Source organism: Coregonus clupeaformis, chromosome 24, assembly GCF_020615455.1.
Source record: "Coregonus clupeaformis isolate EN_2021a chromosome 24, ASM2061545v1, whole genome shotgun sequence".
Taxonomy (NCBI): domain Eukaryota; kingdom Metazoa; phylum Chordata; class Actinopteri; order Salmoniformes; family Salmonidae; genus Coregonus; species Coregonus clupeaformis.
Window position 1 is genome coordinate 38,723,814 of NC_059215.1, and position 15,104 is coordinate 38,738,917.

General features: G+C 42.2%; 1 protein-coding gene across 1 annotated transcript in view; it reads left to right on the forward strand.

Moving 5' to 3' along the window:
- The first annotated feature begins 593 nt into the window (after positions 1–593).
- LOC121538173 (acetyl-coenzyme A synthetase, cytoplasmic) overlaps positions 594–15,104 on the forward strand; it is a 29,053-nt gene continuing 14,542 nt past the window's right edge. The window contains exons 1-6 of the mRNA XM_041845974.2: positions 594–1,610; positions 4,133–4,328; positions 11,839–12,034; positions 12,303–12,375; positions 13,048–13,123; positions 13,550–13,691. Of these exons, the coding sequence (XP_041701908.2) occupies positions 1,484–1,610; positions 4,133–4,328; positions 11,839–12,034; positions 12,303–12,375; positions 13,048–13,123; positions 13,550–13,691 (810 nt within the window). The 5' untranslated portion in view covers positions 594–1,483. The remainder of the gene's footprint in view (positions 1,611–4,132; positions 4,329–11,838; positions 12,035–12,302; positions 12,376–13,047; positions 13,124–13,549; positions 13,692–15,104) is intronic.

The window sequence follows — 15,104 nt, forward strand, 5'->3', positions numbered from 1 at the left end:
ACATACTGTTGACAAGTAGGCTATGGTGTAATGGAATGTTTTGCCTTGTGTGGTAGGTTTTGTGGGTTTTTACACTCTTATTATGTAGGCGTCATAACTAGTCATAAAATAACTGTTGTGGTAGGTTTTGTGGGTTTTGACACTCTTATGTAGGTGTCATAACCAGCCATAAAATAACGCAATATATGTCACAATAGGTCTAAATATGTGTCATGACAGTGTTATGACCATATTATGACAGGTTATGACAAGTTATGTCCGCTGTTATGACATATTATGACATGGTTATGACCGTGTCATAAAGTGTGATGATGCTGGGTGTCAAGTAAAGTCTTACCAAAAAGTGTTAGCTAACATGGCTAATTGAGGGACTGTCAGTGACTGACATAACAAGAGAAAAACTGCTGTTGCACAACCAAATTTCGAAATTGAACCTGGTGTATTGTACTATTCTTACTCTCAATAGTAAATTGAGACCCCGACTGAGTTTCTAAAAAATAAATAAAGTGGCGGTGGTTGTTGAAAATTCTGACACTCGGTCCCTTTAAAACCTGCGTTCTCCTCAAATATGATTGGCTGTCGCGTTTGTGGGTCAAATGGAGTTCACCTCTGCGCTCTTCCTTCGCGTTGTCTCTGCAGTCAAAGGAACGAGGATTTGGACGAACCGTAGACCACTCCACTTCAGGGCAAAACTGATATTTTTGCTGATAAAAATGTCATGTTTCAGTATGAATGCAATCGTTTTTATTTGAATGGAAGAAGGGTATATAAAGTCAAGTGGTGTCCGACCTAGCACGTCGAACAGAAAGGCCTTGTCTCGCAAGTCCCAAGTTATTCTTATTTGCTTTCTAACGTTACTTTCCTAGCTGCTAGGGAGCTATTGTATGGTGCTAGCTAGCTAAAACTTACAAGGATTTGAAGTCTAGCCAGCTCGCGAGACTCTGGTCTAACTGAAAACGCAGTTACATCGAAACTTTTTGCAAAGCAAAAAGTTGCTTATATTTGAGCTTAGCTATTTTCTAACAAGAGGTGGCTAGCTGATGTAGGTTAGGTAGTTAGCTGCTAGCTCGTTTCTTTGGGTTCCACTGCCTAGCAATATTGATTGAATGTGCAACCACCAGCTAACGTTAGCTAGCTGGCTTGTTTGACATAGTTAACTAGCTGTCATTTTCTCAATCACTAACTACATTGCTTCTTTAGCTACTATTCTAAGCATTAACGTGGAAGTAGCTAGTAGGAGGCTAAAGAAGGATCCTCAGTCAAACAAGGAAGTAAATTAATTTAGCTAACTAGCCATTGTTTTTGTGCCAGACAAATGAGAGCGTGACTTGCTTTGTACGTTGCTAGAGCTGCAGTGGGCACGAGCAAATAGCACAATTTATCCTCAATACCATTCTAGATAACTTTGCTATCTGTCCCGCATTTCGACAGCTAATCGATAGTTAGGATAGCTAGCTAGTTAGCCAGCTGACTCGAGGGCAAAATGATTCCAGACAAAGCACCGAAGGAGGACGTTTTTCATGCAGGAGGAGACTTGAAGAAGAACGCTCATGTACCCAACTTTGAGAACTACAAAGAACTCTACCAGAAATCTATTGAAAATCCAGATGGTAGGTTTATCTACAAATACACTTATCAAAGCCTTGTCAACAACTTGTGGAAATAAGTGTTGCATGAACAAACACCTTTCACTTCTATTTTTACAATTGTTTTGCCTCTTGTCTTACAAGAAGCTAAAATGACTATGTATGCTGATTGCACCTACAGCCAGTGAGTTCACTGACGCTTAACAAGGAGTTAGTTTCAGAATGGGTAATTAACAATAAACTGGTCTTAAATGCATCTAAAAAACCAAAAGCATTGTATTTGGTTCAAAGCATTATCTTAGACCTAAACCTCAGCTGGAGTTGTGCATAAAGGGTGTGACCATTGAACAACTTGAAGAAGTTGAACTTCTAGGAGTAACATTGGATGGTCAGTTATCATGGTCAAGTCATATTAACAAAGTTGTTGTGAAGATGGGGAGAGGTATGTCTGTTTATAAAAATACGTTCTGTGTTTTTGACACAAAGATCAACTGTACTAGTTGTTCAGGCCCTGATCTTGTCCCATCTTGATTATTGTCCGGTAATATTGTAAGGTGCAGAAAAGAAAGACCTAGCAGCACACCTTGCCCTTAACTGCACACCAAGAAATAACAACAACCATGCGTGATAGTCTTTCATGGTTGAGGAGAAATTAACTACTTCTGGTCGTTTTTAAGAAAAATGTGTGAAAATGCCTAACCCCTTGTATAATATACAGTGCCTTCGGGAAAGTATTCAGACCACTTTACTTTTTCCACCTTTTGTTACGTTACAGACTTATTCTCAAATGGATTAATACAAATAATCCTCAGCAATCTACACACAATAACCCATAATGACAAAGCGAAAACAGGTTTTTAGAAATGTTTGCAAATTTATTAAAAAAAAACCCAGATACCTTATTTACATTTTTACATACATAAGTATTCAGACCCTTTGCTATGGGACTTGAAATTGCTATGGGACTTGAAATTGAGCTCAGGTACATCCTGTTTCCATTAATCATCCTTGATGTTTCTAAAACTTGATTGGAGTCCACCTGTGGTAAATTCAATTGATTGGACATGATTTGTAAAGGCACACACCTGTCTATATAAGGTCCCACAGTTGACAGTGCATGTCAGAGCAAAACCCAAGCCATGAGGTCGAAGGAATTGTTCGTAGAGCTCCGAGACAGGATTGTGTCGAGGCACAGATCTGGGGAAGGGTACCAAAACATTTCTGCAGCATTGAAGGTCCCCAAGAACACAGTGGCCTCCATCATTCTTAAATGGAAAACTGAGCAATCGGGGGAGAAGGGCCTTGGTCAGGGATGTGACCAAGAACCCGATGGTCATTCTGACAGAGCTCTAGAGTTCCTCTGTGGAGATGGGAGAACCTTCCAGAAGGACAACCATCTCTGCAGCACTCCATCAATCAGGCCTTTATGGTAGAGTGGCTAGACGGAAGCCACTCTTCAGTTAAAGGCACATGACAGCTCGCTTGGAGTTTGCCAAAAGGCACCTAAAGACTCTGACCATGAGAAACAAGTTTCTCTGGTCTGATGAAACCAAGATTGAACTCTTTGGCCTGAATGCCAAGCGTCACGTCTGGAGGAAACCTGGCACCATCCCTACGGTGAAGCATGGTGGTGGCAGCATCATGCTGTGGGGGATGTTTTTCAGCAGCAGGGACTGGGAGACATGATCGAGGGAAAGATGAACGGAGTAAAGTACAGGGAGATCCTTGATGAAAAGCTTATCCAGAGCGCTCAGGTCCTCCGACTGGGGTGAAGGTTCACCTTCCAACAGGACAACGACCCTAAGTACACAGCAAAGACAACGCAGGAGTGGCTTCGGGACAAGTCTCTGAATGTTCTTGAGTGGCCCAGCCAGAGGCCGGACTTGAACCCGATCAAACATCTCTGGAGAGATTTTAAAATAGCTGTGCAGCGACGCTCCCCATCCAACCTGACAGAGCTTGAGAGGATCTGCAGAGAAGAATGGGAGAACCTCCCAAAAACAGGGGTGCCAAGCTTGTAGCGTCATACCCAAGAAGACTCGAGGCTGTAATCGCTGCCAAAGGTGCGTCAACAAAGTACTGAGTAAAGGGTCTGAATACTTGTGTAAATGTCATTTCCATTTTTTTTTTATACATTTGCAAAAATTCCAATAAGACTCTTATTTTGTTTTTTTTAATTTAGAATTGAATGTAATATCTTATGTTCTTGTCTGTAACTGTTCTGTACTTTGTTGTGTATTTATGTTTTATGTGGACCCAAGGAAGAGTAGCTGCTGCATGTGCAGTAGCTAATGGGGAACCTAACAAACTAAACTTATGGATAAGGATAGCTAGCCTACATCATGCAGTAATGTTTTTTATCTGTCTAACACGGATGGCAATTCATGAGTGTTTAAACATTTGGTAATGTGACAAGAAATGGGTGTGTCTGACATTTCTGTGCTTCCTGGTGGTGGAGGCTGTAGGTGGCCTTGCATGATTGTCCCATTCAACCACCAGCTAGTTAGTGGTCATCATAATGGCTCCTCATTTTTTCCTTATTCCAGAGTTCTGGGGTGACATTGCAAAAGAATTCTACTGGAAGTCGACGCACACGGGCCAGTTCTTGGACTACAACTTTGACGTGACGAAGGGGGAGATCTACATCAAGTGCATGGAGGGGGCCACCACCAACATCTGCTACAACGTCCTTGACCGCAACGTTCACGAGAGGAAGCTTGGGGACAAAGTGGCATTCTACTGGTCAGTGTGTGTGTGTGTGTCAAGTGGGATTATGGAGGTTGTCAAAGCACACTCTTGTTGGCCGTTCTATGGTCCTCTGCTTGAGGGGGTGCCCCTCGGGAACAATGGGATGGAATGCTAGGAGAGGAGGCTAAATGGTTCAACAGTGATACTCGGTCCTTCGTCTCTGGCCTCATTTGATATGACTAATGCTCATGATTTTTTCCCCCTTCTTTGTGAAGCTAGCCCCAGGTCAAAGATGTCCCCATGAATGAATAGTGAATCCATGAGGATGAATGTGCTGGATGGGTTATTTAGGGATGTGGTAGCTATTTGTGTGTTATGTTGGTATAAGAGAGCTTTGAAGTTGAGATGCAAAAATACACTTATAAAATTGGTTGTTTGGATCCTGGCTGCTGGTTGGACAAGCAGCATTCCAAGCCTTTCTGTATTGGGGTCGCAGACACACCAATGCCTGCTAATAGTTCAATCTGAAAATTATCACTGCGCCTCCATAAGAATATCATTTTCATGTTGCTGTCCGAATCATCTCTTGTATTTATCTCAACTCGCACATTATTTCCAGTTGCTTCCAGCCTAGCATTTCGTTTGGTACAGCGGGGCTTAATTAATATACCGGTAAGCCTTGTTGTCTGCATGGCCGATTTCGGAAACAATGTTTCACTTTTTAATTTAGATCTCTGTAGTACCGAAGACAGGCTGAAACTGCTTCTCCAATAAAAATCCCAGATCCCACTTGTAGGCGACGTTGGCTAGCAAAGCTCATGCGTAGAAACACGTAATCGGGTCTAGCGGTTGTCTCGCGCCGAACAGCACATCAAATCAAAGGCACTCGTTCGATATAAAGTTATTTTTGACAAAAATGAAAACCTTTCACAAGGTTGGAGTAATAACATGTTCAACTACTCAAATCTAGGTTGTACCTTTTTAGATTGAGAAGATTACAACTGAGTAAGAATTTTTAACTTCTCTCATTGACTTCTCAAACCTGGTCTGTTTGGCAAGCGTTCCCGGAAGTCTTGCAATGTTGTGCCTCTGGGTTTAGAGTGAATGGTTCCCAGACAAACTTTTTCTGAGACGGTCGCAATAACGCATCAACGTCATTATCATGGACATATCCAAGTAAATGTCAATATAAACAAAGCTCAAATACATGAAAATGCATGAATACAGTCACAGGTAAATGGGTTGACTGGCCGAACAATGCCATTTACCTATGACTGTTCATGATACAGCACTGCCTCTTGTGCCTTATTGGTTAATTATAGTCTTTGCTCACCCCGTGAACCACACCAGACTGTGGGTCATTTAGACCACAAGGAGATGTCATGTATGTACAGTATGCTGCAGTTTTGACATAATAAAGTGCTCTGTAGTCTCAATGCAGTGGTATACGGACACCAAGCTCCCAGTCACATCAAAGTTGAATTCATTTAGGTGTCTGCGTGTCTTATCTTGCAAATTGTCTCACAGTTATTGGCTAATGATGAACATCATTAGGCCTACACTTGACTTGTACTGCGTACTAGGGTGACTGAGGTCTCAACTCTGATTTTAGAAAACTGACTTCACACTACAGATGTTTTCACTACTAGAATTTTGAAGTTTATTCCTTGCCGACAGGCTACTCATCACAATGGTTAAAGTTAGGAGAGATTTTGCTTCACTTCCAAAGTTCTGTCTTGCGTTGTTGTAGCTTAAAAGGCCGTACTCTCTGCAGTGTCTTTCAGTCATGACTTCTCAAGTGTGAAATATCTGTCCCATCAGTTCCTATTTATACCATTAGTTTGGCCCTGCTTCTCATCTTATTCAGTCCTTTCTTTAGGAATTCCGTTTTAGTCTCGGACTGATGTTGTAATAGGCAAGCCTATCGTCTGTTGCTAGGCTACATTAGCTGTTTTGTCCCTAAATGCTTGTTATGTTTATTCTGTGCTGATGTAGGAACTAGGCAGGCCTGGTTTTTTTCTGTCCTCTGCCAACCTCTACAACAGTGTTGGAGTGTTTGTCATCTGTACTTTGACATCTTGACCGTGAGTGCTGAAAGTGTATTTATAGGACTGGGTGTCTTGACTCGTGTGTGTGTGTGTGTGTGTGTGTTTCGCCACACTGTCACCACCATTGGGAGGGGAACTAGTTGGATGACCTTGACCTACCAGCAGTCGTGTGAGAGACTGCCAGAGAGCAGAGTGAAGCTCATAAATAAACATACATCTAAAAGGGAACAGTGGGCAGTCTGTTGAGAAATCAATGTTGTGTGAAAGCAGAGCTTTGCATGGGTCTTTTCGTCCTTGCACATACACCATTGCGAGATAACACAGTGGCTCTCTACAGTATCTGGCAGGCCTATTGCTTCTCAATCTAAATTCACAGCCAGACCCACAAGCTCTCTTTCCTTTAGATTTCCTGTTATACACAGCCTAATAGGTTTTGTCCCTAATTGCCCTACATTTTACTGTAGTTCGTTATGATTATTCTGTGCTGATGGAGGTACAGTTGAATTGTTTCTGTCCTCTGCCAACCTCTACAACAGTGTTGGAGTGTTTCATCTGTACTTTGACTTCTTGACCGTGAGTGCTGAAAGTGTATTTATAGGACTGGGTGTGTTTCGCCACACCCATGGGGAGGGGAAATTAAGCTAACATATGGAATTGTTTTAAGATGGTCACACCATGGATCATTTAGCTATTTGATTTAGCATTTTAGGACCCCTTTAGGTATCCATATTTGTTATAAAATATTGAATTTGACCTTTACTGCTATAGCCCATAGAAACGCGTTGAATAACACATTCATAAATGGCAAAAGAGGCGGTCAACTAAATCACAAGGAATAAGGTTTTGAAGTGTCTGTCCTATATCTAGGAGATATGAGAAAGCTCAGGAATTATTATATTTAAAAAATGGACACATTTTAACCCCTTTTTAGGGGGGGCACAACTACTTTTTTTAAACCGGTACTGGTTTACCTTTAGATGAGAAACGGATAACCCCATCGTGTTCCTGAGTCTCCACTTTCCATAGTGGGGTCATATTAGTTTGTAGCCCAAACGGTTCGGACGCTGCAGACAGAAGTTGGCACATCAGCGGTACTGACTTCAGACGAGTCCCATGACACTATTGGGGGTGGTAGAACAAAACGGAGAACACCATCATGTTGGTGAGTGTTATCTTTCCATAGAGTGGTCATATTCATTTGTAGGCCGAACCATTCGGACACTACAGACATTTTCGTGAGAAGACTGATTTTCGGGGTGTCTCCTGGTCTGACAAACAGCGCTGTAGCTCTGCCACTTTCCACTGCAGATGCGGAAGGCCAACAAAGGCGGATGCAGTGGATTGAGACTCAGACCATACAAAAAAAACATATCTCTAGCTTAAACAGACGGATTGTGATTTAAAAATGATGTTAATTAGATAGACTCGCGGGTCAATCGACTCTAGGGTGTTTAAGTAGTCTATTGTGGTTATTTGAGCATAATGTAGGCCAGGGGTGGGGGCCACAAAAAAAACGAACTCATCGTGAGGGGCTGCAGTGGCTCGTGGGTCTGCGTACCCACATCCATACCCACACATGCAGTCAGAGCCGGCCCTAGCCTTGCGAGTAAAACATCTTAGCGGCCCCCCCTCTTGATAGCGAAGAGAGAATTGATGTTTTACAGCGAATTTCCTGCAATTCTACACATTTTTCCATAGGGTGGAGACAAATGTTTGCAGTTTTTAATATGATATCTGATGATCAATGGGGCCCACACGGTAATTGGTAATTCGACCATTCTTACTACAAGTTTAGATAGCTGATCGCTACACTACTAACTTATCGATTTGAAACATTTTAGCTGACATGGGCTAATTGAATGACTGACATAACAAAAGAAAAACTGATGCACAACCACATTTTTTAGATTGCGCCTTGTGTATTCTATTATTCTAACTCTCAACAGTGAGTTGAGACCCCGACTGAGTTCCAGGAATTGATCCGCGGGCCAATATATATATATATATATATATATACACACACACAGTGGGGAGAACAAGTATTTGATACACTGCCGATTTTGCAGGTTTTCCTACCACAAAGCATGTAGAGGTCTGTCATTTTTATCATAGGTACACTTCAACTGTGAGAGACGGAATCTAAAACACAAATCCAGAAAATCACATTGTATGATTTGTAAGTAATTAATTTGCATTTTATTGCATGACATAAGTATTTGATACATCAGAAAAGCAGAACTTAATATTTGGTACAGAAACCTTTGTTTGCAATTAGAGATCATACGTTTCCTGTAGGTCTTGACCAGGTTTGCACATACTGCAGCAGGGATTTTGGCCCACTCCTCCATACAGACCTCCAGATCCTTCAGGTTTCGGGACTGTCGCTGGGCAATACAGACTTTCAGCTCCCTCCAAAGATTTTCTATTGGGTTCAGGTCTGGAGACTGGCTAGGCCACTCCAGGACCTTGAGATGCTTCTTACGGAGCCACTCCTTAGTTGCCCTGGCTGTGTGTTTCGGGTCGTTGTCATGCTGGAAGACCCAGCCACGACCCATCTTCAATGCTCTTACTGAGGGAAGGAGGTTGTTGGCAAAGATCTCGCGATACATGGCCCCATCCATCCTCCCCTCAATACGGGGCAGTCGTCCTGTCCCCTTTGCAGAAAAGCATCCCCAAAGAATGATGTTTCCACCTCCATGCTTCACGGTTGGGATGGTGTTCTTGGGGTTATACTCATCCTTCTTCTTCCTCCAAACATGGCGAGTGGAGTTTAGACCAAAAGCTATATTTTTGTCTCATCAGACCACATGACCTTCTCCCATTCCGCCTCTGGATCATCCAGATGGTCATTGGCAAACTTCAGACGGGCCTGGACATGCGCTGGCTTGAGCAGGGGGGACCTTGCGTGCACTGCAGGATTTTAATCCATGACGGCGTAGTGTGTTACTAATGGTTTTCTTTGAGACTGTGGTCCCAGCTCTCTTCAGGTCATTGACCAGGTCCTGCCGTGTAGTTCTGGGCTGATCCCTCACCTTCCTCATGATCATTGATGCCCCACGAGGTGAGATCTTGCATGGAGCCCCAGACCGAGGGTGATTGACCGTCATCTTGAACTTCTTCCATTTTCTAATAATTGCGCCAACAGTTGTTGCCTTCTCACCAAGCTGCTCGCCTATTGTCCTGTAGCCCATCCCAGCCTTGTGCAGGTCTACAATTTTATCCCTGATGTCCTTACACAGCTCTCTGGTCTTGGCCATTGTGGAGAGGTTGGAGTCTGTTTGAGTGTGTGGACATGTGTCTTTTATACAGGTAACGAGTTCAAACAGGTGCAGTTAATACAGGTAATGAGTGGAGAACAGGAGGGCTTCTTAAAGAAAAAGTAGCAGGTCTGTGAGAGCCGGAATTCTTACTGGTTGGTAGGTGATCAAATACTTATGTCATGCAATAAAATGCAAATTAATTACTTAAAAATCATACAATGTGATTTTCTGGATTTTTGTTTTAGATTCCGTCTCTCACAGTTGAAGTGTACCTATGATAAATATTACAGACCTCTACATGCTTTGTAAGTAGGAAAACCTGCAAAATCGGCAGTGTATCAAATACTTGTTCTCCCCACTGTATATATATATATCAACAAAACCAATGGAGCAAATGCCATAACATTTCCACGTGGATATAGCTGTTGACATCTATGATAGCATACAATAGCCAATATGTGGTGTTCAATGTAGGCCTACACTTTTTTACAACGTTATGCATGGCTTGACATTAAGCATTTTAGGAATGATGCTTTACTTGTCCGAAAGCTCAAATCACGATAATAATAATAATAAGAAGAAATCATAGGTGACTGGAAATTGCACTATTGTGTTATATTACAAATGTACATTAATTGTTATTATTATTACCATACAAAGAATCATACAAAAATGTATGCTACCCTCTGCCTATTAGCTTATTTGCAAATGTTTGCCCCTTTTTAAGAATAAAGCTCGCTTTTCAAAGACTGATGTACAAATGTTGTGCTCTTGTAGGAAGCAATGACTCCCCCATTGCTGACCAAAATTTGCTATAACTGGGCTAGTAACTAACTAGCAAATAATATCAGCAAATGTATGAAAAAAATAATGTATGCACTCACTAACTGTAAGTCGCTCTGGATAAGAGCGTCTGCTAAATGACTAAAATGTAAACATGTGCAAACGTTGCTGCATGCGTCTCTGGTAGCCTAGTGGTTAAGCGCGTTGGACCAGTAGCCGCAAGGTCGTTGATTCGAAACCCCGGAATGAAAAATCTGTCTGTGCCCTTGAGCAAGGCACTTAACCCTAATTGCTCCTGTAAGTCGATCTGGATAAGAGCATTTGCTAAATTACGTAAATGTAAAATTCTGTGATCTCAGGTGATGGAAAGACAGCTCGTGCTGTGAAATCAAACAAGGCTACTCCGGTGCGCTCCTCAGCCTACAACATTCTTTACAACTCTGTCTTGAAGTTAGATTTGGTTTGGTTTGTTGCACCAATTTCCACAGCGGAGGAAAAGTTGATCTGTATAAAGCCAGGAAAGATGGTGTACCTTTTTATCAAGTTCAATCTCTTGCGTCTTTGTGCGGGCTGGCAATTCTTCAGCGCGGGACTGCTCCAGGAGCTGCGCGGCCATGCGCACACACAGCTTAGAGGGAACATTTGTCACGTGGCGTTGGCTCGTTTTATATTGTCAGTTATTTTATCATCAGTTCCATCTAGCCTTGTGTAAGATTAAGCAATCTGAGTTTCACAATCTGCTTTCCACCCTCCCATGAAAGTATGTTTCAGCATGGCACAGTGATTGCTATCCTTGGGCAGAATGTGGGCTAAATGGGTGAACTTGATAAGTGACCTTTGCTCTGACTTTCAGCAGTCTCTAGGGGCTCCTGTTATGGGCCAGTGTTCACACATAGAGGAATGACAGGGCCAACTGTGTTAGGAGGGACAGAGTACTTTAACAGAGACACAAATATACCCAGTAACCACGCTTTAGTGCACACTCTGCCGTCTTAAGAGCTTGTCCTTAGAGTTTACCATTCATGCGTTTCTCATTTAAGAGGAGATTTCAAGAGACAAACAACTCCAGAGCTCAGGCACATTGCTGATTTTAAAGTAGAGGCACAATGTCAGTTTATTACGCCAACCTTCAGCACATGAGACTTAGCTAGAATTGATCCACCATGAATATTAGCTTTGTGAGCATGTTGGTGTGAGTGAATGTTTTGAGTCTGAGTATAAATCAGTGGTTTAGTTTCAATGCTTATTTTCTGATCATACTCTTTTGGGATAACGTCTATACCATATAACTCCTGTCCTTTTCGGTTGGGTTTATTTAGGAAACACTGTGTGTGTTAAGTCATAATTTAAATAGAACACTACAATGGACATTGGCATCCCGGCAACATGACTAAAACTATGGCCATCTTGGTCAGGAAAACGTTAGTTCTACAAACATTATGTATGATATCTCTGTTGTTGGTCCCATCACAGGGAAGGGAATGAGCCTGGCGACGTGATGACAGTGACCTACAGAGAGCTGCTCCAGCAGGTGTGCCAGTTTGCCAACGTGCTCAAGTCCCAGGGGGTGAAGAAGGGCGACCGCGTGTCCATTTACATGCCCATGGTGGTGGAGCTGGTGGTGGCCATGCTGGCCTGCGTCCGCATCGGGGCCGTGCACTCAATCGTGGTGAGTAGCTAACAGCCACCATTTCAACCATGTCTGGATGAGGCCTATAGGCACATATCATACCAGCCTGATTTAGACTCAGACTTAAGCCACTTAAGTGCTAAGTGGATGGAATAGCCATTTTACCAGTTTTTCCTCATACAGATTTTGAAGGAACAAATCTTTCAACCCACACCCTACAAGGCAACCAGAACAGGCAAACACTTATGCGCACACCGCACAGTGTATTTGATTAGTGTACTTGTGTTTTGATTTGTGTGCTTCCCAGTTTGCAGGCTTTTCGGCAGAGTCGCTGTGCGAGAGGATCCTGAACTCCCAGTGCTCGTTGCTGATCACGGCCGGTGAGACTGCAAACTAAGCTGCAGTAACAATGAAACTCTTATTAGATGGATTATAGTGCCATAGGTTATCCCAAAACCTTCTAATCCACAGTGTTAATTAGCCATACTTTATTCTGCTCATAGTGAGAGAGCCCAGTGTATAGGCGGACTGCATCACTCTACAGATTTGGATTTGGAGTGACGCTAATCGGATAACTGCCATAACCATAACCTCTTTAGAGGTGTCCCATTGTGTGTGACAGTGGGGTTGTCATGGGCAATTTCTCCCCACTGATAAAGACTGTTGCCAGGGGGAATGAAAGTAATTAAAAATGTTGCACATTAGCGAAGTCTGCTGGATGCTATTCAATTATACTAAAACCCAGACGTGCATTTTATGATCGTTTGACATCTGAAAACACTCAATACTAAAATGTTTTGCCTCTTAGCTATAAATATAATCGAAGACGGAATCATTCCTTTTCGTAGTCAGTGGATTTCAAAATATCAATATGAAAATTGTTCCCAGGCTGTGACGGGTTCATGCCAATTCACTGAGTCACATCTTACAGTACCAGTAACGTCCTGTCGATGGCAATAACTGCCCTGCGTTTCTCTCATTGATCGGTATGCACCCTTTCACCTCATCTATTCTGAACTTCCCCAACCCTGTCATGCCCCCCCCTCTCTCAGATGGTTTCTACAGAGGAGATAAGCTGATCAACCTGAAGGTGATCGCTGACGACGCGCTGCAGAAATGCAGAGACAAGTAAGGACCAAGCCCTTCTTGAAGTACTGTTCTATCTGACTAGCTCACAGGAGGTTGGTGGCACCTTAATTGGGGAGGACGGGCTCAAAATATCAATATGAAAATTGATATTTTGAGTTTGATGCCATTCCATGTGCCATGTGTTTGATGCCATTCCATTCGCTCCTTTCCAGCCATTATTATAAGCTGTCCTCCCCTCAGCAGCCTCCACTGGACTAGCTAGTCGCATTTACACACTTCTTCTCTGTTTGCCGTTCCTGAAGAGATGATGCTGGTTTGTCTTGTATTTCCAGCAACACATGCCCATGCTTGCCTCCATTAGGTATCTCTTCTGTATGTTCATGTGAATCACGACTCTCACCTTTCTTCTACTTCCTCGTCTTCCTACTCTTTCCCACTCCCCCCCCCCTCTTCTCCGTCTGTCAGGAGTTTCCCAGTTCAGAGGTGTATCGTGCTAAAACATCTGTCCAAGGAGGTGGAGGCCACTCACCTGGTCTCCGAGTCCCCCCCTCCCACTCACCTGGTCTCCGAGTCCCCCCCTCCCAAGCGGCCCTGTCCTGACCTGCAGGTGAGACCAGCATCAGAAGCCCCACTGTCCTATTCATTAGGGCAAACCATGGTAAAATGTTTTGCAATGGAAAATAAAAATGGGTGTTTATTAACAAGTTCAGGTAGTTCGTCTTGACTTCTTTCTTATCTCATTCTCGTTGGCACCAAAAGTAAAAAAAGTGTTGATAGGGGACAGAATGCGGTCAGACCATCATGTAATAGGCATATATATTACTCTTACTGAATTTCCACGTGGGCGAGGATATTGGAAATTTAATCAAAGCCTATTGGATGATAATTTATTTATAATTAGAACAAAGGAATTTATAACTGATTTTTTCCAACATAACATAGGTACAGCGAATCCCCTTATTGTATGGGACACCTTTAAATGTGCCTTTAGAGGCCATGCAATTCAGTACTCATCTCGAAAACAAAAGCAATTTAGGTCAAAAGAGTTTATACTAAGAAAGGAAATAGAAAGTCTAACAGAACAGATAGATGGCAATAAAAACTGTAACATAGAGGCTCAGAATAAATTAGAGGAAAAACAAAAAGAAATGGAGAAATTTATTCAAGAAAGATCAAGTGTAACATATTATAAAAATAAAGCAAACTGGATGGAATATGGGGAAAAATGCACAAAATTCTTTTTTAATCTTCAACATAGGAATGCTACCAAAAAGAACTTAATGAAACTGGTTACAATTGACGGAGTCACCCATGATTCACCAAATGACATTTTGAAGGAAGAAACAAAGTACTTTAAGCATATGTTTTCTTTTCAGTCGCCTCCATCTCCTCTAACTGAAGCTAATTGTAGAGATTTTTTTTCTATTGATAATGTCAAATTAACAGCCACACAGAAAGACTCATGTGAAGGTGAAATTACAGAGGAGGAACTTCTGGATGCAATTAAAGACTTTAAGTCTGGGAAAACTCCAGGGTTGGATGGCATACCAGTCGAGGTATACCAAACCTTTTTTGATATACTAAGAGGACCGTTATTAGCATGTTTTAACCACTCCTATGTAAATGGTAGATTATCTGACACTCAAGAAGAAGGACTGATCTCATTATTACTGAAACAGGATACAAGTGGAAAATATAAAGATCCAGTCCATTTACAAAATTGGAGGCCCCTTACACTTCAGTGTTGTGATGCAAAAATCCTAGCAAAATGTATAGCGCATAGAATTAAAAAGGTATTGCCGGATATTATTCATTCTAATCAGACAGGTTTTTTACATGGAAGATACATTGGAGATAATATAAGGCAAGTATTGGAAACATTAGAACACTATGGAAAATATGGGAAACCAGGCCTGCTATTCATAGCAGACTTCGAAAAGGCATTTGATAAAGTTCGACTGGGGTTTATATATAAATGCCTGGAGCATTTCAATTTTGGAGAATCTCTTATAAAATGGGT